The sequence below is a fragment of the Temnothorax longispinosus genome, chromosome 8, assembly GCF_030848805.1.
Source record: "Temnothorax longispinosus isolate EJ_2023e chromosome 8, Tlon_JGU_v1, whole genome shotgun sequence".
Lineage (NCBI taxonomy): Eukaryota > Metazoa > Arthropoda > Insecta > Hymenoptera > Formicidae > Temnothorax > Temnothorax longispinosus.
The window spans coordinates 14,835,374-14,859,241 of record NC_092365.1 but is presented as its reverse complement, the minus strand read 5'-3'; the positions used below and the strand labels follow the sequence as shown (position 1 = coordinate 14,859,241).

Genomic DNA, 23,868 nt, shown 5'->3' with positions numbered 1-23,868 from the left:
GTATCGCAACCAGCTTGTGTACAACAGCTTAATCCGGATCGATCCGGGGGAGATTATGAACGAGCGAGTCGCCTTACGGCGATGGGACGGACGCCGTTCAAGTCCGACCGGTATAAATAGTCGCTAATTAATTCGCGCGGCGAGGAGACATAACGAGATACGTATCGATGCGACACTTTGCATTTTCGCCTGACGTTCTCCGAGGAATGTAACGACGACGTAGAAGGACGACGCGCGGTATGATTTTATCCTTGAATTACCGCTCGTAAAGCGAGCGCACAAGGACGCGACGCGATAATATCGTAAACGTAACAACTTCATATGATTCTAATTAATGTCGCGATAAAATATTAAAATACGAGGGGTGAAGGGGAGAAGGATCACGCGGACACACCCAGTGAGAAGCTCTTTCTCGGCACGACGAGCTGAATGGAGGATAAATTGCTCGACAATAGAGTCTCGTGGCCTCTTCCCCCCCTCGAGGGTTTCCCCGCGGGGTTCGTTTTGAAATTGGGGTGGATATACCGGTGGATCGAAATACCCTGGGGGTCCGAAATACAATGGCGCCTGGTGATGCTCCAAGTTGTTTACGTCACAAACGACCGGAGGGGGTGAGGGCCGAAAGCGAAAAGGGGTGGACCATGCTCGTGACCGTCTCTTTTCCTTTCTCTTTCTCTTTTTTTTTTCTTTATCGACCCGGCCCGACCGCGTCACGGCCGAAATTCTCCTCACCGGAAGGATCCCCGCGCAGTCGAGGCTAATCGAGAACCTCGTCCTCGTGCCTGTCGTTCGACAGACCCGTTCGAACATTCGAACGTCAATTTGTCACGATATCGCCGCAAACCGCGCTTCACACGCGTCATTGCGTCTCGTCGTGCAGCGGGAGAGAGAATTGCGCTCCTCGCGTAACAAAGTCACGCTTCGATTCGGATGTATCGGATACGACTCGGCTAGAAATTCATTCGCAGATATCGACATCTTGATACATCCTGACCGACAAATCCGAACAAGATAGACCTTTGATTATCAGCTCATCGGGTTTCACCTTGATATTAATAATGCGCAAGATGCTAGACGCATGGGATTCGCGAGCGCGACGGAGCGGAGACGCGAATCGTCTCGCGGAGTCGAACGCGATTTCTCCTCGGTTTTTCGCCCGCCGGTGATACAAGATAGATACCGGCTTTGTGAACTTTCACTGGGTCGTTCGGCACACGACCGCTGGGTAGCAGCTGAAACATTTAATAAAGCGATCGCGAATCTCCCCTCCTCCCCGACAGACGAACGAGAGGAGAGGGAAGAAAGTGATCCCTTTCGATCCATCCCTGTTGCCCATTTGCTATAATACCGCATCAAATTATCCCGTCAAGTTGATCGCTTTTTCATATATCGGCCGGCCAGTATAGCTGTAACTTAAACGCATTAATCGAATGAAATCGTGATGAAAACACCTGTTGTGAAATGCCGCAGTGCCACGTTCAACGTCGCGTTTAACGTTAAATATTTGACGTCGTATTAATTAACAAATTTATTTACGCAGGTATTTATTGTGTTCTATCTCTGACGGATAAAGTAAAAAATTTGTCGGCAAGAGAAAGCGAGCGGCAAATCTCTTTGAAACTTTTATACATCAGAGAGAGTCATTAAAAAATAAAAATTATGCGTTTTATCCAGTTTACCTTTAAATTCCTCAAGAATACGTATTTCTTGAGAAGAATGATCTAATAATTATAAATCTAATATTTCTATAACAGTTAAAAAGATAATATTTTGAATGCTATTTTTGAAACATTTTGCGCCGAGAATAATTTGTTCTATATTAATAGGTATCACTGACTGACACATTTTGAAATATTCCCAGCACACGAACCGGATGCTGAATAATTGCGAAATTCATCTCCTCTTCTAGCCGCAAATTCTCCGCGCTCTTGTTTTAATTATAAGGCTCCGGAGGCATTGTACAGCGTACAACCCGTCCGGCGTATATTTTGCGGCGCGTCCGAAATTACGTTTGATTTATCGCGCGAATAATGCGGCGCTTTATATAGTAATGCTTCATCAATAACATTTCTCTTCCCCCTCGCGTGCGGGACGCGATTCCGGGACGCGCTCTCGCAGCTTGAAAATTGGATCAGCGGCACGGCGCGGCGGGCGCCGAGCGACAAAGCAGATGCAACCTGGAGCATGAGAGCGGGGCTCGATGAAAGTAATTAATTGCCGCAGCGCCGTTTCACACACAACGAGACACGTCGACCGACGACAGAGATGGGAGGAAAACGAAACGCGATCTGACGCGACGCGAGATTTTCAAAAATTACGTTTATAACCGAGCAAATATTTTATCGTTCTCTCGTCGAAGAGACATCGATCATCGATGTAAGACATGACGAAAGAAAATGACGCGATAATTAGTTGGCCGAGTCTATATGATTAACATATCTGTCTTGTATTAAAAGCACTCCATCTTATAGTTTTACGTTTACGTTTGCGCAAGCACGCGCTCGAACATCCCTTTATGGCGAATCACTTATAATTTAAAATGTTTGTCTGCATTAAAGTGCAACTAGGAATTGGATACGCAATGCGAAAATTTCGTCAGCGTCAAATTCTCGCCTCGTATCCGGACGAATTAGCGAAATGCTGCATTTCGACGGCCGACTAATCGATGCTATATAGCTATAATCGGATAACAAAGGAATTACCTGCTCTCGGTATCGTTGCCTGATAATTGACACGCGTCGCATTACTGGGCGAAATTTAAAGTAATGCGTTTGACGATGACGCATGATTGCATTATGCTCGAACGATGAATACAACGACGGATAATCTGAATTTTAGCAATAAATTTTGAATTGAATAGCTCATGCATTAAAAATAACAAAAGAGAGAAACTAGTTTGCAGTTTGACGCATGAAAATGTCTCGATACGTTTTATATAATTTCGAACGCGGCCTTCTCTGGCCGATGTGGAAAGAATTTTCTCAATTTCAAAACGTCAAGGAGGCATTATCATTTATCACGTCTATTCAGTCACGTGATATATGTATTTTCGCAATTGTGCGAGCTCTCCAAGTGAAAATTCCATCCAAGTAAAATCCGTCTGAAATTAACCGAAGATCTTGCCACCCGTTCCCTTTCTCTTTCGATGCTCAATTCATCAGCAGGCCTCATTATTATTCTCAACCGTTAATCATTAAAGAACAGTTCAATCTATAGTTACTATAGACACCGACGCGACGTTTTCGCAGGTGGAGAGGAAATATCGATCTGACCTATTAAGAATAGGTCGAATAGGTAGAAAGGGTAATCCTTCGTTGATTTTTCTTCTTACCCCCTACCCTTTTTTACGAAGACGCGGACAACGGCGGGATCCACGTTTGCGGCACCTGCGGTGCGTCCGCGTAACGGCGCCGCATAACGTGCGATGCAGACGATGCGGTATGCGGCATGCGGCGCGTCACAGTACCGATCGTTGGTGCAAATTGCAGCGAAGGGGTTAGGAGAGGAAGGAGGAAGATCCCCGACGACGGATGGAGAGTAGAAAGGGGGATGGGGGGAGAGAGAGAGAGAGAGAGAGACAGCAATCCGGTCGTTCGTTAATCTGCGGCCGTTCGAGCGCGAACGAGATATATATGTCCACCGTTTTGCAGAAGCCGCGCGGATATATCGGAACGCGCGTAAAGCTGCTTAGAGTACACCGAGTTTCAACGGCACGTTTCGTCCTCGCTGGCCGAATTATTTGCGTTACATGAACACGGATGTAACGCCAGAAATCGGAAATAGTATTTGATGCCTCGGCGCGGTCTCCGAGAGCATCCGGTAACAATTTTACAAAATATCAACGCAAATACCAACTAGCAGCGCTAATTAGTAGAATTATAAAATTGATAGAGTTATTTCCACATGATACGTTATTCTGAGAGACTGATGATTTCGATGGCATCGGGATTTTGACGATATAGACACGGCGGAAATGATTTCCGAGTAGCCCGGAGGGCGGTTAGATCGAATATTATACCAGAGCGATAAACACATTGGCCGGCAACCCGAAATTAGAGCGCATAAAACTGTCCGCGGTCGTTCGCCTCGCGGATGAAAAATCGTGTCATTTGAATCGTGTTGCGCTAAAAGGGCGCGTTATAATTTTACTATAAATTATTCATACGTTAGGGGGCCTACACACCCGTACCTTGTCATTACGTGGACGAAAGCACGAGCTGAGCGGGAGCGGTGGTGGACGAATTATGAATATTCAGAAGAGTTTCACACGTCGTAAATTTAAGCTCGTCGCGTGTTTCTGCTTTGCGGATGAACAATGGACGTGTAATGGCATCCTAACTATATTCCAGCAGCGCGTTCCCTTCTTTTTTTTTCCTAATTTCGTAACGAACGAGTTTACCCTGCAGCAGCCCGCGGACAAGTCGCGGAATTACCTGATGCTGGCGCAGTTATTAGACCAGGATTGTTATTACTCGCGCAATATCAAGCTCTCGGCAAAGACGCGCCGATCTCGCACCGACAATCTCGACAGACAATCTCGGGACAGACATACCTCGTGTGCGGATCCGCGATATGCGAGTCGACGGCGCGCAACTACCGCGCGATGTAACTTCAACGATAGGGGTTGAAGTTTCAGTTGCCGTCTGATTTCACCGCGCGATCGCAATATAGGTACGTGTATATGGGCTTCCACCGAGAAGAGATAATGTACGCACCGCCAAAGGCTTCTCGCGCGTGGTTGCCTTTCGACAGCGATCATCCTGCTCGTCGTTGCACGGAAGCCCGAATTAGACGAGACGCTATAAATTGCCATTTGCACGTATAAATGCTATACTTATATCGTCTGTGTAAATGCAAGGTCGACCACGTCTGCGGTTGCACAAAATAAAAGCAGAATTGATAATTATGATAATTATTAATAAATCAAATTTAATTTAATGATTTTAAATAAAAGACAATTCTCTTTAGCGATACGATAATGATAAGAAAGACTCACTTTGATTATTCGAGCAATTCGATGCTGATATTTATTATTTCTTGCTATTCCTTATACAGTTTGATAGACACGTCATCGAACACGTAACAAAATTTGCACTCAAACATGATGCTTATATGATTTTGCAGGCGTTCAAAGGACCGTGCACGTGCTGCACAATTCGGAGCAACCGGCCTCGGTGTTCGCCCTCCTCGAGTCGGGCAGCAAAGTGGTGCCGTTGATAGCGGATGGCCTGTTCGATCTGCTGATGTTAAAAATGACGAACATTTACACCAGTAAGAAGCAAACGAAGATCGAGTCCAAGGGACCGCGATTCGAGATCGGCGACTTCTGCGTCAAATTGGGCAGCGTGACGATGAGCCAGAATTTCAAAGGCGTTCTGGTAGAGGTGAGTGGCACTCCATATTTCTTTCGAGAAGAGAAGGAATTCCCCGAAAGAGCGACGTCGAAAAATCGTCGTCGTCCATTCGCTCTCCCTACGAGCCTTTGATCCGCGGAAATTTCCAACTTTAAAGTGATATTTTTAAAGTGATATCTTTCATTTCGATTCGCTGAACGGATCGTCGTTTCATCGGTATTTTTAATTCGGCCTCGATTTTCTCGTAAAAATTCCCTCACGCTTAAAGTCCGATTTATCTCCACGTAGAAAGCTCATTCGAGATCATCTCTTTTCATTCTCGACCGTCATTTCGCTTCCACCCTTTGATCGTCACGAAAAACGTGAATCGTCCTCTGCGTCACTCAAATCCGGCCGCGAGCGAAACGAGCGAGTCGATGTTCTGGATCTTGCGACTTTGTATAGCACACTCGGGAAAGAGACACCTCGGGATGGACCTCTGCTACTTCCGGTATCCCGTCTGCCAATCACGCGACGAGTGCATGCGTTATCGATTTGATAACTCGGCTACGAGAGCTCACTTCTCCCCCTCCCCGTCCGCGGTACGCGTGCAAATCACGTATGTACATACGCCAGTTATAGATACGCTCTGGGGGAACGTGGACGCGCCACGCACCCTTCGCGTCCTCGTCGCGCCGCATATGGCGAATACGTGTCTCGCGTGTCAAACACGGCACGCCAGAGATATTTCATGCCGCCGATGCACCGCCGCTGATCCAGGAGTGCATGGGAATAATCGCGTAATTAAGTCCGGATGCCAACAATAAATCGCCCCCGTCAATGCGGTATTATTTCCATTCGATTTTACGCGTATCCTTTCGTGTATTAAGGGGGAGGATCGGAAATCACGGGAAAAATATTACTCGTCTTTAAAAGCTTTAAGAAAGTCTTTTAAAAAATTAAAAAATGGGTATTTTGGTCATTTTTAATGCAGTCTCCTTTTTGTTTTAATAAAAAATAATTCTTTATTTTCTCTCGTGGATAAACAGACCAATATAAAAGGGCTTACGGATCTGAGAAATAATTGTCATTAAAAGTTTTTAATATTTTTTAATTTCTTCAAGTTTTTAATTTCTTTAGATAATTAAATTGATTTAATTCCTGAGAGGGAAGGGTTTTTAATGTTCCATGCAACGATAGCTGTGTTTCAGTCCGACATTTATCGGCTCGCAGTTTTAAATTGGAATATTATATGTATATTCGTCGTTTGTAATATATAATTATAAGCACTAAGAACGAGCTTTGTTCGCTAGCCTCTTTATGAAATTATTTAATATTTTTGTAATTAACACAACATCAATACACGAAAAAGCGATGATGCTTCTTAATTAATGAGTAGATAACAATCGCAGTCGGAATGAAGATCGCTTTCATGTGGATCGAAGCGAGATCGCGGATACGCGCGAACATTTCGGCACGCATCACCGTGTTTCACGCACACCCGAGCACGTGCTATCGGACACAGTTCTCGGATGCACCGTCGCGTATCTGTAAACATACAGAATACATATGTGCACACCGATACGGAGCGTCATTACGAATTGTATTCGCTTGCCCCAGGGGGACTATGTTTGACACAAAATCACAATCTCGCTTATGCAACGCGTGTTCTAAAATTATCGCTTTTTCGTTCGCCTCGTCTATTAACATCGCTAATAACTTAATCGGCTTGCGAATTATTAATCCGCGAATTTCAACGAGTTTTAGCTCGTCTAACCGGCTTAACGCGCCGAGTTCATCGCGCAAATCGTAGTCGTACAGTTGAATAAACATTTCTCCCGATAATTTTTTTTACTCCGAGAAGTAAACGCGACGAACAATATACGTCACTTTTCGCGCCCGACCCTCATAAGAATCGCGAAAGAAATCCCGAAGCTATTTCCTTCCTTTTCTTCGCGTCGACGATCACCCAGACTCCGCAGCGTTTTCCCCGACGATACGGCTTCCGGTATATCTTCCGCAGCCCTCTCTCCCTCGACAGATTCATCCGGCCGTGCGGCGGCACGTACACCACACTCTCGCGTGTGTACACTGTACACACATCCAGCGCGACATCGGGTTTAAATGCTCCAGCAGCAGCCATTCGTATCGGTAACTGCGCCGTTTGTACAGCGACCGCGACGTCAAATACGTCACGATAACCCCCGACTCCCTCCATTAATTTCAATGGAGGAACCCCCGCGAGTTTCGCGCGTTAAATCCTCGCTCCCTTCCTCCCTCGTCGACTCCCGAACACTTTTCTCCGGGAAAGTCTGCTTCCTGGCAACCCCGGCAACGGCGAACGCTTCCTTCCTTCCGCCCTCTTATTCGCCACCGCGACTCCCCACACTTGACTGCAATCACTTATCAGCGTGTTGAACGTAACATCGCAAACACCCGATGACCCGGAAAAACTTTTCACTATACCGTTTTTCAGCACGAGGAACTGACTGGCGTTGCAGCCTCGTAACAAACGCAATCCCGGTCCAATTCGCGCTTGCAGACCCGCAAGCGCGACTTTTCGCTCGGATCGAGATTTACCGTACCGTCATTGAATGTCCGCCGGTATGGTCCGGAATAATGCCATCTCGTCCGTGATTTCCAACCGCTATATGTGACCATGCACGACCGAATTGCCGGCGAATTCCGTAGATTTTCGTTTAATTTGCATCGCTGGATCCAGAATAATCTCGGGAATTCGAAGTTTCATCTGAGAGATGCTCGCCCGCCCGCGTAAGTGAGTCAATTCTATGACCTAACTGAAGTAAAAGAAATTACACGGATACCTTTTTCATCAATTTATTTCCTGGAAAAATTGCTATCTCCCACGACACGCAGCCGCATTTGTACGATCCGCGTTACCACTTTGTGTTCTGGATCAATGATACTTTCCTCCTACGAAATGTAGAAAATTAACGATTGCGCGGAAAGGTTTATAGTCCGGGCAAATTCGTGAAATTGGATTTTAGATTTAAAATTATCGAGCAAATTTTTGCGAGCCGAAGAATAAGGCGCTCTGCGCGCCTCGCTTTCTCTCTTTCGGCGAATCTTCCAGTTCCCATTTTTCCGGCTTCATTCCGCTTATCGTATTGCCCGGCCGAAGTACCAATTTCGCAGCGAGGGCGATATTAACTTTTAGCCGAGCTTCCTTAACGTAGCCGGGGGCGGGAGGAGGCCGTAAGGCCGCGCGCGGTGGAAGGAGGAATGAAGAGAGAATTGAAAACAGGACGAGAGAGACCCCGACATCCCGACATCGATATCGTCGTACATATATATCCCGATCCTGACACATCCAGACGCGATCTCTCGTCGAGCTTTCCAAGTGGCCGACAGTATCCAACGACGTGTGCGAAATCGAATTTTTGACATTTTTAGGGATTGACGTTTTCTATCTAAAGAGGACTTGTCTCGTCACGTCTCGCGCGAGCTATTCACTCGGTGACGACGGGCAACGGGGGAGAGAACCCGGGGGACTCTCGGTCCGTCCAGTCGCGTCTCTGCTTACTTATGGACACTCGTATACGATGGTTTCAAGCGGGATTATCATAAGCGCGCCGTTTTACGTCGCTGCCCGTCGAAGTTCGTCGCGCGGATCCCCCTGATTACACATCCGTTCCGCGTTTCCTCCCACGATTCTCCCCCATCGACACACGCCCGCCGTAAGCCGGATTACGCGAGAGACGTACGAGGTCCGTGTGTCGCGGACGTGTTCCGCGTCTTCGGGTCGTAAAATCCCGTCCGCGGTCTCCGGAATAGCCGCGAGCGTCTGTCGACGGTTCCCTTGATAAGCATTAACGATATCGCGCGACGATTCGACATGCGTCGCGATCTGATGGTACCAAGACCGTGATATAATCCTGCGATATCTCTTTTTTTCTTCTTTATCACTTGCGTTTCATTCCCCAGGTCGAGTACAGACCGTGCGTCGTGGCGGCGAGCGCGTGGGAACTCATACGCGAGTTTCTGCAGGGATTCCTGGGCTCAGCCGTGTCCAATCAAGCGCCCCAGTATCTACAGGTGAATACTCACATAGAAAAATATGTATTTATATTGAGGAGTTACGTATATAAAAATTTTGAGCAATTTTGCGAAAGAAGCGTTTATCCATATAAGTTTCTTATTTTATTGTAAACTTTGCAGAACCGAATGAACGAAATTTATCAGCCGATGGACACGATACAGCAGTATCTAGAGCACTTCGGTCAATACAGGAAAGCCACAGGAGTGATTTAAGGGGGGCCATCGCGGCTACTTGGGCCGTTATTTATTTCACGACGTGACGTTAACGGCGAGATCGATCCGAGACCCTATACCGATCCCGCTAATATTTATTATTATGTGCCTGCAACGATATCATCATTCTCAGCGCATTTTATTTGCGTTATATAATTTTATTGCCGGAGAGATTTGTATTATATATTATTTAAATTTTAAATAATAATTTTAATAAATATTCTTTTCAGGATAGCAATTTTCGTGTAAAATTATTTCAAGAACATTTAAATATCATTTTCGTCTATTTCGTCGCGAGGTTCCATCAGAAATTCATGACCCTTTTTCATCTCTCACGCGTTTCAATCCTAGTTTAGTTTTCATAAACGAGCAAGGATTGAGAGAGAATATTCCGTTCTCGATTTAATTCAACTTAATTTAATTTAATTTTTAACATATAATTTGCTTATATTGGCTGCATTCCGATATTCACTATCAATACTGAAAATCTATATTTTTCTATATTTCACGTCATGTATATTATAGATATAGATTTTCAGTATTGACGCTTGCTGACAGTAAATATCGGAATCCAGCCATTGTATTTCGGAATTCACCCGACCGAAAATACCATCTCTTTTATTTAATTAATTATTTCGGAATTTATAGAAATTCCAAAAATATAGCTCGCAAAATAATAATATGACACGATGCGTCATCTGCGAGAGAATGCGGGAAAATATGAGCTGAATGGTCGCGCATACGGTCGATAACAAAATTATTATGACTCGAGAGTCAGTGGTGATTATCCACTGTCAATAAATTGATTTTCATGTAAAACTTTTATAGAAGTAAATTTTATTTCTAACAGAACGCCTTTTTGGCAATTGTAGTTAAACGCACATGTATATAATTATCTTTTGAACTTTTATCTCGTAATTACAAAGCGTATTATGAAGGTCATTGTTATTATAATTTTTCACTCAATAATTTTTAAGTCGCTATTACGATTGCTATAATTTTAACTGCAATTTATATTAAAGTGCAGTATATTTAAGAATACATTAGTTAAACTCACATATTTTGTAAATTTTTATGTAATTAAGATTATTTCTTTTTAATTTTAATCATTATTTAACTCTAACGTTAGAATTCAATGATGAAATCATAACCAGATGAAGAATTTATGCTGGTCGCAATTTATTGTACGACTTGAGTACCTATTTGACTTGTATTTTATGATACAGCGCAATTACAACACTTTCGATCAATTTAACAGCGTTGAACCAGTGTTCAGGCACGGAAGTCCGAAGGTCTTGTGCAGCGTCATGTTTTAAATAAACAATTAGGTGACTTTAAATTTTCCTTGTGTGCGATATATTCCAACGAGATATCGTAACCAAAAACAAGCTCAAAAGCAACGTTCCAAGAGCAAAAATTAAAAAAAACATCACAATTTCCGCTCGCAAAATCCATACTGAATATTTTTCCATAGTAAATACCCAAAAATGTTTATATTACCTACATCATGTATAAAAAAAAAACTTGAATCGCAAGGTTAGCAAGTCAAAAATTAATTATCAGCGATTGATTGCTGCTTATTATTTTTTTTAGAAAGTATTACGTAAGCCGATAAAACTTTGTACTATCATGAATAATATTGATACGATATGCATTAACTATACGCTATATATTATTAGTACTATTATTATTATATGATTATCATACATCGTGTTGTGATTATGATAATCGCGCGATTATATAAGGGTCACGCCATACGCGCAATCGGCGGAAGAGAGATGAAACGATGTTTAAACTTCAAACGGAGAAGAAATATTTGCTCGCGCCTATATATATTTTGTATTTACGTTTTTATTTATGCGCCTACGTGGAAACAGTCGCGTCATTCCGCGACGAAATTATGCATACGCTATGTAAATTTTGAATGTACATATCCAGTACATAAAGCGGACTCATTTTTACACGCGCGACTGCAATTCATCGGCGATAATCGCGAGCGACGCCTGATTCGAATTTCGTTCATTTAATTTATCTTTTTCCCTTCATAACTCAACGCGAATTATCGTCACGTCTCAATTTATCAGATTTTCCGAGGGAATCCACAGAACGCCAGTGACCGAAAAGAGGGTCATGACCACGTGACCATGAGCACGGCGCCGCGTGCCGCCAACCGCATGAAGTTGGCCACGGACGGCAAGACCGGGATCGGGACTACCGGGAGCGACGGGACAGAGTCCATCAGCCGGAGAGAGTGTGACCTGCGGTGCGGAACAGTGCGGAAGGACGACAGTGTTGGACGGTGTTCTTTACGCGTGAGAGTCGGCCGTATCGACGAAGATGGAGGTAAGGATCCGCAGGAGACCGTCGTCGCGCGAAGGAATTCGACGGTGCGCGTATATCGCGTGTATTTATCCTCCTTTTTTTCCACTTTCAGATCCAGGTCTTGTCGGCGAAATCTTCGAAGCTGATAGCTGATGTGAATGTGAGTGCGATTAACGAATCCTGACACTACTGTAAAGCCGGGATATTCGATTTGGAGTTTTGATTAGAATATGATAATTTGAAGTTCGATTTGCGAAGGTATCGAAGGTCTGCGAACTGAACTTTGTCACCTGACGCGACGTGCGTCTTTATTGCAGGTAAACCCGAGCACCACGATAGGGGAGGTGAAACAGCAGTTGTACAAATTAAAGAAGGCGCCGTACGTGCAGAGGCAAAGTCTGAGAACGGAAGCCAAGGGGAAGGCGTTGTCCGACTCGGAGACAATTAAATCTCTGTCGCTGAAGGAGGGTGGCAAGTTGTATTACAAGGATCTCGGTCCTCAGATTGGTTGGAAGACTGTGTTCCTGCTGGAGTATGCGGGACCTCTGGTAGTGTACCTCTGGCTGTATCAGCGTCCCTGGCTGTTCTACGGACACGTGAACACCAGTAATTTTCACTATGTAACTAAGTAAGTCACTGTAATTAATTGTATGACATGAAAATTACGATCTATATTTATATATAAGCATTTCTCCTGCGGTACTGTACGTAAGTAACTTTCTTTCTTCTTTTTTTTAGTTGGGCGGCAGCTGCCTGGACAGTGCACTATGCGAAGCGTCTCTTGGAGACCGTATTCGTCCACCGTTTCAGCCACGCAACAATGCCGTTGCGTAACTTATTTAAGAATTGCTCCTATTACTGGCTCTTCACTATGTACGTGGCGTATCATACAAATCATCCGTTGTACACGGCCCCCTCCGCGCTCCAAATCTACATCGGAGCGGCGACATTCGCGCTGTGCGAGCTGGGCAATCTCAGTATCCATTTAGCTCTGAGAAATTTGAGACCGCCAGGCACTACGGTCAGGAAAGTCCCGATGCCGACCGGCAATCCTTTCACCGCGCTCTTCAACCTCGTCTCCTGTCCCAATTACACGTACGAGATAGGCAGTTGGATTGGCTTCACCATAATGACGTCGTGTCTTCCAGGTACGTCTGTGCCACTAAAATTTCATGCGCGAACGTTTGACCTTTAATATTTTATGCAAACGAAGCTGTTGTATGATGAATCGTATGTTTTAATTTTCAGCTGGTCTGTTCGCGTTTGCCGGCGCATATCAAATGACCGTGTGGGCACTGGGCAAGCATAGAGCGTACAAGAAGGAATTTTCGCATTATCCGAAAAACCGCAAAGCCATCATTCCATTCGTTCTCTAAGTTAAGGCGCTTATTCACAGAATAACGTCGGTAAAATTCGCGATACTACATTAATTTTATTTTGTTGCTGTTTTTATTTTTGAGAAATATTAAGATTAAGGATATATTTAATGGATATATTTAGCAATTACAGCTAATGTCGCAAGCATGTGACAAATGATGGTGTCAATTTCCAGTAGTAAAAGAACAAAAGATAGATATGCATTTTAGTTCCAATTTTTTATTTTTATATAAATCCTAAGGTGGGGTTTATTTTTTGTCTATAATATAACGAAATAATATATATTATGAATATAAGAGCGCTTTTGTTTCTCTGAATAAATATATACAGTATATACTCTTACATATATAATTACAATATAGAAGGAATATGTATATATACGTACAAAATTATTTTTACTATATGTAAAAAATATGCTGAAACATTAATTTGTCGTTAAAACTTTACAATACTTAAATCCGTGAGAAAACAATTAAATGTCACAAAATTTACTCAAGACAATGTCTTTTCTCCTTCCGTCTCTTCGCAAGGAACTTTGCTCAATAACAGCTTGATATCTTCCTTTAATGCTAAAATAATTTGCTGATGTTCCTGTATTTGCTTCGTATATTTCTCCTGCAACTCCTGGTATCCGCGATACGCTTGCTCTAAAATTGTTCTCGCTTCCGCGGGCTGTACGTCTTTTTGCGTTAAACCCAGCAGGCTTTCCATATGCAGAATGCGTTCTCGAGCTTCCTTCAACTCTTCCCTCAATGCATTCAATTCCACAATAAGCATGCTGTTCTCCTCCGTCATCTTCAAATCCTTATCACCGACAGACGTGTCCTGGCGCATCTGCTTCTTTAGAGACGCGATAGTCCTCTCCAGATGATCCCTCTGCCTGATGAACTCGCACTGCGCATCGACGTCCGCTTTGCGACTACGTAGAAATTCATCGTCCGCGCTGTACTTGTGATATAAATTCGTCACCGCCGTTTTCAGAGCGTTCGGTTCGTGGACAAGTTCCGAAGCGTCGACAATGTCGACGCGAATTTTTCGCAGCAGCTGCTGACACCGCTTGTTCTTTTGCACCTCGCGATCGATCTCTTGACGCGCAACGTGCAATTTCTCTCGCTCTTCGTTCAGTTGCAGCTTCAGGTTTTCGTTGGTCTTGTGAAGACTCATGAGCTCCTCCTCCATGCTCCGAATCTTATCCTTCAGCTCCTGTATCTCCCGATCCCTCGGCTCTATCTGACTCTTCAATTCCTCAATCTTGTAATTCAGCACGAACTTGAACTTCTCCAATTCCTGATTCGTTCGCTTCATATCGTATATCTGTTGCTCTTTGCTTTCAATAGTAGTGTCCCTCTCGGCGATCTCCTTCTTCAGATCCGCAATCTGCTTCTCGAGGTCCTGTATATTTTTGTGGAACTGCGCGTATTCGCTTTGCACCCGATGCACCTGCCTCTTCAGATCGTCCACGTCCCTCTGGCTAGCCATGAATTTGTTTCGCATCACCCCGGCCTCTCCTTTCAGCTTCAAATTGATCTGCCTCTCCGCGTGCAGGACGTTCTCGTACCTCGTACGTATCTCGAGAATCTCACGATCCGCGTCGTCCTCTATCTGCGCCATCAGACGCTCGTGAACGCGCTCCTTGTGCGTCATCTCGTCGGACGTTTCCTCCAACTGCACTTTCTTCTCGTGAAGCAGAGCCTCGTATTTCGTCACTGTTCTCTGTAGCTCTTCCGCGTCACGTTTCGCGAGATTTTTTAATTGCATCTCGTAATCCTCTCGCATGGCATTAGTACGTTCCTCGAACGCCTGATACTTGTCGTATTCCCTAATCAGCTCGGCCTCGTAATCATTTTCCATTTGCTGCATCGCCTCCTCGTGAGTCGCCTTCATCTTCACGATTTCCACGTTCATGTCGTTGATCTCGCTTACATGGTCCTCCTGAAGCTTCTCGATCTTATCCCGAAGTTCCCTGATGGCCTCGCAATAGCCTTGGTGCACGTCGCGTAATTTATCGTTGTGTTGAACGTCGATCTGCCGTAGTTTGTACGCGTGTTCGGTTTCCAGTTCTCTCAGTCTCACCGTCAAATTCTTGATGCTGTGTATCTTCTCCTCCAAATCACCTTTACCGATTAATACTTCGTTCGTGTACGGCAGATCTCGGCCCATCTTCATAATTTTCCCCTCGGGAGAGTACAGCTTCCAAATGCACAAACTACCGTCCTTCGCAACCGAAATTAGGCAATTTTCGTTGTAAGAGAGCGCTATCTAAGACGAAGAAAGAAGGGAGCGATTAGAGAAGGCAGTTTATACCCTAATTAAATTATATACCGCTTAACTCAATTTAAATCTTAATTTGTTCTTAATGTATTTAGAGGTAGAAAGATACGTAAACGGAGCGATTAGGAAAAGCAATTTATATCTTAATTAGATTACATACGTCTTACTTCAATTTATGTATTGATTTATTTTTAATGTATTTAGAGAAAGAAAGATATCTAAACGGAGCGATTAGGAAAAACAATTTATATTTTATAATAAATTTATATACGTCTTAATTCAATTTATATCTTAATTTATTGTCAATGTATTTAGAAGAAGAGAAATACCTGCGTAATATCAACGCAGTGTATATGGAAGTCCGTTGACTCTATCGGAGATTGAAGTGGGCTTTTCAACGAGATGATGACACCACCAGGAGAAGTTATGAACAGCGTCAAGTCATCTTTCCCCATGATCATTTGCTGCATTGTTCTGCCGGGCAATCGAAACTCTCGTATAATCTAATAAGATAAAATAAAAGATCTTTTACAATTCCAAGAATAATCGCATAATTTCTAAAGTCAAAATCAGAGATATCAAGGTATACCACATTCTCCTTGATTTCGCGTATGTGATCGTCGTGAGCGATGCAGTAGGTGAATGATGTGTCTGAGGAAAGCGCAATGTCACGGAGAGCGATGCCTTTCCATATGAATTCGCCGGATCGCGTGCCAGTGTTCATGTCCCATTCATATATGGCACCTTCCGCGCCCATGCTCAGCATTTTCAGATCCGTCTGCGACCAGAGAAGGGCCTTCACCTTGCCTGTGTGCCCCTTGAGGATGAAGGGATTGTAGAAGCCGATGGTGGTGTACACCTGCACGACGTTGCCGTTGACCGCGGCAAACAGATGACCGTTGGAACTGAAGCGAACCGTCTTGCAATTCCTGATGGCGATCTCGTGCATCGGTAGCAAGTCGTCGATCAGGATGCTCATGAAGCGCAGTTTGTCGGTGAAGCCGATCAGGCAGAACAGCCCCATCGGATGTAACGCGATGGTGGATATATCCTCGTCATATTGCTTCAGCATGATGAGGCTCTCGGTCTCGAAGTCCCACAGTCGGACGCTACGATCGAGCTCGCCGCACGTCATGAAGACTGGCTTCCACGCGCACGTGGCGAGACCGCTGATAGGGCCGTGATGCAACGGCTGACCCATGATCTTCAGTTTCTGCGGTTCCGGGTCCATCTGCAGGTCCGGGCCCCACAGCGTCGCGTAATACAGCTGGGACCAGCCGGCGGCGATGATCAGCCGGTCGAAGCTGGGATTCACGTTGATCGTGTTGATCCTGTAGAGATCCGGATCGTCGTCCCTCACCACTCTCTGCGGAATCACGTAGACGTTTCTCTTCGTGTACTTGTGCTTGCCCTCCTTCTCGTAGAGCACCACGGTCCCCGCGCCATGCGCGTAGGCGAATCCACGTGGGAAAGCGATCAAGCAGTCCACGTTCTGCTGCCAGGTAACATCGTCACCGGCCTCCAGCGTTATCTGCGAGCTGGTGGCGGTGGGCATAACGTACTCCTCGCGAATCTTGAGATTCATCGACACCGTGTCGGACATCCTGTACATGTTCTTGAGATCGCCGTTCTCCAGATAGAGCACGCGACCGTCCTCGGTGCCGACCAGCAGTCTGTCGCCGTCCAACCAGGCCATCGAGCAGACGAGGAGATTTTCCGCTTTGGCGAAACCGTACGGGCGCCACACCGTCTCGGAAACGGTGAGAAATTTGAAGGTGTAAGGCCCGCCGATCGCCACCACCGTCGCGTCCGTTGGATTGCAGGCCAACACGTTGGCGATCGCCAAAGGGTTTTGTGAATTGGTCAGCTTGTACGTCGACTCGACTTTGCCCCTTTCCCAGTTGTAGAAGAGCATCGTCTGATCGGGCTCGCCGGTGATCGCCACTAGATTCTTACTGTCGAAAGTAAAACCTAGACACGTAAACTTGGTCACTCCCGGAGCGTCGTAAGGTATTCCAAGTAGCTTTTTACGCTTCAAAGAACTGATGTCGTAAACGGATATGACAGGCTTGTCCCCTACTTCAGATAAGGCAACATATTTCCTGAAATTAGAGATTAATTAAAATTATCTATGTGCAATTAACAGAGAGATTAAAACGTTTTCAGACGTTTGATTTGTAAAACTATCTTTCTATTTTTTTTGTCTTTGTAAATTCTAACAATTGTAACGTTTTTCTTTTTGTTAAAATTAAAAATGTGAGAATTTGCTTCAATTAACGTTTATTTTCATACGGCACGAGGTCTTATTTTATTTATTTTTTACAGGCAAGTGTGCCCGTCGATGTACTTCATCAAGTTCGCTCACTTGTTAGGCGAGATGCAAATGACGTTTGCGTGATACTTGTCGGGTAATCGAATCAATTTCTGCTGATGCTGAAGAACATTATGAATCGCAAGTGCATTGCCAACCGGATATAAAATTTCTGCATCCGTGACATAATGCGCGTTACCGGCGATGTCCGTTTTCAGGCCGTAGAATACGCGTGTTTGCAGAGACACGGCCATTTCGCTCGAGAGCTTTTTATGAAGAGTCAACAATAATATCTCGGCTGTGTGTAAAACGGACGGTTTCCTCTCTCAACCGCGTCCTCCACGATTTCCTCGCGATTTCTTTCCTTTTCTGCTTCTTTAATGTTCGAGGCATGTCAGGCATGCTCTATTTCATGAATCACGAGTAACAGAGTTGTTTATATCTCCCAGGTAACGCATCCTAAAACTCGCTCTACATATCTAAATCTAATTGAATACTTGTCGCGAAAGTGTGTTGAAGGATATATAGAATAAAACCTGTTTCGGGGGCAATCTTTTATTCCTGATAAAATAATGATTTTATAATACATGTCATAATATGAAAAACATTTGAAATGGCAGAATACACGAACACATGTAAAATACAGGGTGATTCTTTTTTATTCAAACAAGTAATCTTTTAAGAAATAATTTATTTTTCGAAAATATCAAAAAAAGTTGTGCAGTTCTCAGGAAGGAAATAGAATTTAACGATCTCCAGTTTGCTTATGGAGAATTGTCAAGATCATATAAATATCGACTTGATTTTTTTTAAATAAAATAATATATTTTTCAAAAATAAGTTTCTAACAATAAGAAAAGCTGTACGGATTTGTCAGAATTGTCAGATCATATCAAGATCGGCTTGGCTTATCTAAATATAGAAATAGAAATTTTTATTTCATAAAATATCAAGTGGCAGAAGGTTTCAGCTGTTTGGGAACGAAAACTGAAAAGGGAGATTTAATTCATTCAAATATATTATCGATTAGTAATTATTATACGCTCGATTTTTGCGGTTTTAAACCGCAAAAGTCCTACGCTAAAGTTATATGGATTAAAATGAGAGGTTTTATTGTAGAGAGCCAATCTTGGGCTTTTGTGACCATCAAATAGGATAATTGAAGAAGAGTATTGACATTATCGACTGTCAATATAAATATTTGAACAATTATAATTTATAATGTGTAAAATTCATTATTTATTATACAAATGCTTAAATAAGTTGCATATTTACAACATAATAATATTATATATATCGCTGCGAAATTGTATTTTTGCAACAATCATCAATCAAATGAATAATCAAACGCGGATGATAACAATGTAAGTGCGGTTTTAAATAAAAATTGAACATTATCGAGTCGCAGTACATATCCACAAAATGTCGAAATAATAATTAATATTCTATTATGACAACCGTCGAAATTTCAACAATTACGCGAAAATTCCCATAAGACTGTCGGTAGTGTCGGTCTTCGATAGTATCTCATCGATGATTGAAGAAGCAACAGGAACGGGCTGTCGGCTGTCGGGCTCATTCCAGAGATCACTTTGCTCGAAACCGTCGTGTTTTGGCGCCAAATCACTCGGGCGGCAGAAATTAAAGTAAAAGGCTTCGACCAGCTTCGACCGGTTAATCTGATCGTGCACGTCGACGCCAGGTGGTTGTCCGTTCCCGTCGACGTCTCGACGTCGCTTCCTCGCGGCGCTCTAACCTATATCGAACCCTATTTCCAAGGGTCAGATCCTCGTAGTCGGGAGTCGTTCGGGAATTTTAACGGTCCGCACATTGTTCTCCCGTTGATTTTCTTCCTTGGGAAAATGGAGGACTCGATGACGGCGCGGCTGAAGAAGCTGGTGACGGACGGCAACGAAGCCCTGGAGCTCAGGTTGATCCGCAACCTTAACGACCTGCACTCGGAAGAGGCTGTCTTCAAGCCAGAGATGACTTATCAGGTGTTCGGAGATAGGTTCGTCACTGTAATGTTAATTTGTTAAAATTCATGCTTCGTCAATTACTACACAAAAAATTTATATGTAGGTATTTATTTTCATGTATATATATATAAATTGTTATCCTTGTTCTCTTTATTCTTTACAGGGAGATAATATTTGGTTATCTGGATTTGAAAATACACCTGTTCTACTCAGCGGGTTGCTTGGAAACGTATCTGGGAATGAAATATACCGAGAAGGTAAACGCAAAGCTCGAAGGAGTCGAGGCCGACGAGGTGTTATCAAAGATCGCACCAAAGCTCGCCCCCGACGTTCACTACAGCTTAGCCAACTTCACCAAGGCACTCGCCAAGGATGATACATTCACACCGTACGGAGAATTGATACACTCTTTCTCGCTAGACGGTATCTAATATTCTTCATATACGTGATACGTTTCGTTTAAAGGTAACATTTAAACAAAATGATTACGTTATTGCCCTTTTTTTTGCTGTATGATGCACAGATGAAGGTACAGCGAGGCAATTTGTGGTCTACAAGGCTGACATGGGTTATAAAGGATTTAAGGAGTATCATCAAAGGATTCAAACATTCCTTCTTTGGTACATAGACGCAGCTCTTTTCATCGATCTTGACGATGAACAATGGCAGTATTTTAATTTGTAAGTATGACTCGACGCTATTTGAATCGATGAATAGATAGCTGCATATAATATAAACGTTTTCGTTAAACAATCACTCTTTCCCGAAATAGATTCGAAAGATATACCACGCCTATGGGTACCACTCGATATGCGACGATTGGTTTCGCAACTGTATATCGATATTACGCTTATCCGCAACACATTCGTCCGCGCATCGCTCAATTCTTAATTTTACCGCCATTTCGAAGGATAGGTCTTGGCAAACATTTGCTGCAAGCGATTTATCGCGAATACATTGCAATGCGTGAAGTTAAAGATATAACGGGTAAGGAAGGAATATTTGGCAAAAGCATTTACGCGTTAATAATTGTATTTTAACGAGCCTATGTTTACAGTGGAAACTCCGTCCGAGGTATTCCAACGACTACGAAACTACGTAGACGCCTTAAACTGCAGCGCACTGTCCAGTTTTGCGCCAAAACGTTTGAAACAGGGTTTCGACAATGAAATGATCGTTGAGGCTAGGAACAAATTAAAAATAAACAAGGTGTCTATATGAACATGCGATTTATTTTGTATTGTTACCGCTTGTTTTCCTCCTTTCTCTTTGTTTTACTTATATAAATATTTTTTTTTTCCTACAGAAACAGGCCCGCGTAGTGTACGAAATCCTACGATTGCTGGCGACAAATGTCGCGGACGCGGAAGAATATCGAGCGTACAGAATAGACGTGAAGAAGAGACTGAATATACCGTTTAAGAGAAAACAAAATGAGGAGCTGAAAATAGAACGCGCGTTGAAGAATACCGCGGAGAAGAGCACGTGCACGAACGGCAACGGTCTACCATCCGACGAGCAACGTAGAGAGATACTAGAAAAGGAATACCGGATCTTGGAGGAGGAATATAAGATGGTCATTGAACGATTGGAGTCCGAACTGTGAAAAAATGTGTGAAATGATTACGAATTGATTAAGAAATTTTTTAAGCTGTGAAAATTACAAAATTATGTCGATAATTTCCAATGTTTTATATTTGTGTATAGACATCTTGTCTTCATTAAATTTGTCTTGCTTTTCTATTTCTCACGATGTTCAATTGTTTCTTTCGATTTGTTACTTCGATAAGCACGCGACCGTGCTCGATTCGCGGTCCATTGGCACTCGTGTCATCTTACATTTCGTCAAAATGGTCAAGTAACCGCCAGTGCGGACTCTACAAAATTTCTAGTATATAGATTCGTCATCGTCGCCGACAAAGAAGTAGAACAGTGCGGTAAAGGTCTTCACAATTTGCATTTGTCGAATGCACAAATGGGGATTCTACGTCATCGGATTATCCGCATTCACGATGCAAACCGTGTCTAAACGTCGAGCAAAGTGAGAACGGCTAATTACGAATTATGGTAACGCGGTGGATAGAATGCCGTCTGTTGTCCTACGAATCTCATGTCGCACCTGAGCCAGACACCGTCCGAGGAGGCCACACTGCTAGCCCGGGGTTACAAGCTGGTGAAGAAGCTCGGCGAAGGTTGTTACGCAAAGGTATGTTACCCTAATTAAAAAACTTCTGTTGGTCTCCTCTTTAAACTCAGTTACTTTAAACAATGTTTGTTGTTTCTCGTTTATTGTAGGTGTACTTAGCCGAGTATAAGCCGGAACATGAGTCAGAGAAAAATAGCACCTTGGCCTGCAAAATTATCGACACCGCAAACGCGCCAAAAGACTTCGTTCGGAAGTTCCTGCCCCGCGAACTGGACATTCTAGTGAAGCTGAATCATCCGCACGTCGTGCACGTTCACAGCATTTTCCAGAGGCGCACCAAGTACTTCATATTCATGCGCTTCGCCGAGAACGGTGATCTTCTTGATTTTATCCTGAAGAACGGCGCGGTGGCGGAGAATCAGGCCCGCGTGTGGTTCCGGCAGCTCGCTTTAGGTATGAAGAAATGGCGTTAAACTTATTGAAAAGATTAGTCGCGAATAAGAACAGTTGTGCTCGATGAGCTAGGCCTGTGCAAACTCAATCATATCTTCGCGCGTTTACTCATACCAAACGGGGGTGCTTTTCCTAACGCACTATTCATTTTCCAGGTCTTCAGTATCTACATGAGATGGAAATAGCGCATCGTGACATCAAGTGCGAGAACGTTCTTCTCACGTCGAATTACAACGTCAAACTGGCGGACTTTGGTTTTGCTCGTTACACGATCGACAGCCGTGGCAAGCGCGTTCTGAGCGACACGTACTGCGGCTCGCTGTCGTACGTGGCGCCGGAGATCCTCCGCGGTTACCCGTACAATCCGAAGATATCCGACATATGGTCGCTGGGTGTGATCCTCTACATACTGCTGAACAAGGCCATGCCGTTCGACGAGGACAACATAAAGCGTTTATACGAGCTGCAGATAGCGCGCAAATGGAAATTCCGCAGCAAAGTAACGGAGAGTCTGACTGATCGCGTGAAGAAGCTCGTGACCAGTCTGCTCGAGCCGGACGTGTCTAAACGCTGGCGTTTGGATCAGATCGTGCAGAGCGACTGGATCGCCATGGATCCGCGCCTTCTGGTGCTCACGCCAGCGGAGCAGATCGCGCTGAACAACGCGATCGAGGAGCGCAAGAAACACGAGGAGAAGTTTGCGAGGAGGGAACCGGTACGGGCTGAGAGCCCAATCGTACAATCGTTGCTCCTAAGCATTCTTTATAAATCCAAGTGTCTCTTAGTATCGTTTCCATCATACATCATGCTGATGATGCGTAGCATACTGCTGGTCATTTACTTGGTGTACACGCGCATCTTATCGCACATTCGATTGCGAGACTAGCCGAAATAATTTTTGTGATACGCGTTTGCCATCGAGCGTGTCGATTTTCTTACGTTTCGTAGATCAAGTCTATAATTAGAGAGAAAGAGAGCACACGTGCGCAAGTAATGTCACAAAATTACGTGTGACCGATTTTCAGAGACGGCACAAAGTCGAGGAGACAAAAAAGATCAACGAGTACAAAACCCACGAAACGGAAGAAATAATGGTCCTCAAAGACGCCGCAAAAGTACGTGTCATTACAATTAATTACGTTTTATAGGTAATAATAAACTTTTTTATTTCTTTCTTAGGCGACAGTTTCCACGATAATGACGATCAAGGCTTAACTTACAAATTGGCCCTACCTGATCTCTGTAATATTCGCTTTTTTACATCTTTATCTAGCATTTGTGATAATAAACTAGAAATAATTTTAATGCAGTTCAATATATATATTTTTTCGACGCGGTTAACATATATATATGTATATACACAATTATTATACATATCTATAAATTTTCTTCTCGTATTTTTCT

At 43.8% G+C, this 23,868-nt stretch overlaps 5 protein-coding genes across 7 annotated transcripts in view; 4 read left to right on the top strand and 1 right to left on the bottom strand.

Moving 5' to 3' along the window:
* LOC139817956 (mediator of RNA polymerase II transcription subunit 20-like) overlaps window positions 1-9,843 on the top strand; it is a 77,506-nt gene extending 67,663 nt beyond the window's left edge. For both annotated transcript variants that reach the window (XM_071786304.1, XM_071786305.1), the window contains 3 exons: window positions 5,125-5,384; window positions 9,279-9,389; window positions 9,513-9,843. In XM_071786304.1, coding sequence (XP_071642405.1) covers window positions 5,125-5,384; window positions 9,279-9,389; window positions 9,513-9,605 — 464 coding nt within the window. In that variant the 3' untranslated portion in view covers window positions 9,606-9,843. The remainder of the gene's footprint in view (window positions 1-5,124; window positions 5,385-9,278; window positions 9,390-9,512) is intronic.
* A 1,773-nt stretch (window positions 9,844-11,616) lies between these two features.
* On the top strand, window positions 11,617-13,795 carry LOC139817954 (very-long-chain enoyl-CoA reductase). Its single transcript, XM_071786300.1, has 5 exons — window positions 11,617-11,948; window positions 12,040-12,087; window positions 12,245-12,555; window positions 12,666-13,075; window positions 13,176-13,795. The coding sequence occupies exons 1-5, from the start codon at window positions 11,943-11,945 to the stop codon at window positions 13,301-13,303; spliced, it is 903 nt and encodes a 300-aa protein (XP_071642401.1). The 5' UTR covers window positions 11,617-11,942; the 3' UTR covers window positions 13,304-13,795.
* Window positions 13,358-18,252, bottom strand: Tous (testes of unusual size). Its single transcript, XM_071786308.1, has 4 exons — window positions 17,941-18,252; window positions 16,165-17,677; window positions 15,905-16,078; window positions 13,358-15,563 (listed from the first exon to the last, which is right to left on the bottom strand). Exons 1-4 carry the CDS (start codon window positions 18,138-18,140, stop codon window positions 13,797-13,799), a joined length of 3,654 nt encoding a protein of 1,217 aa, XP_071642409.1. The 5' UTR covers window positions 18,141-18,252; the 3' UTR covers window positions 13,358-13,796.
* Window positions 18,253-19,412: 1,160 nt separating this feature from the next.
* Hat1 (histone acetyltransferase 1) lies at window positions 19,413-21,608 on the top strand. Its single transcript, XM_071786296.1, has 6 exons — window positions 19,413-19,897; window positions 20,029-20,288; window positions 20,389-20,545; window positions 20,638-20,852; window positions 20,923-21,074; window positions 21,172-21,608. Exons 1-6 carry the CDS (start codon window positions 19,749-19,751, stop codon window positions 21,469-21,471), a joined length of 1,233 nt encoding a protein of 410 aa, XP_071642397.1. The 5' UTR covers window positions 19,413-19,748; the 3' UTR covers window positions 21,472-21,608.
* A 328-nt stretch (window positions 21,609-21,936) lies between these two features.
* Window positions 21,937-23,773, top strand: LOC139817952 (testis-specific serine/threonine-protein kinase 3). Of its 2 annotated transcripts, XM_071786298.1 has the most exons (5): window positions 21,937-22,071; window positions 22,161-22,464; window positions 22,620-23,179; window positions 23,490-23,579; window positions 23,644-23,773. In XM_071786298.1, the coding sequence occupies exons 1-5, from the start codon at window positions 21,976-21,978 to the stop codon at window positions 23,677-23,679; spliced, it is 1,086 nt and encodes a 361-aa protein (XP_071642399.1). In that variant the 5' UTR covers window positions 21,937-21,975; the 3' UTR covers window positions 23,680-23,773. The 2 variants fall into 2 exon arrangements, with proteins under 2 accessions (XP_071642399.1, XP_071642398.1); XM_071786297.1 differs by having other exon boundaries at window positions 22,620-23,773.
* The last annotated feature ends 95 nt before the right edge of the window (window positions 23,774-23,868 follow it).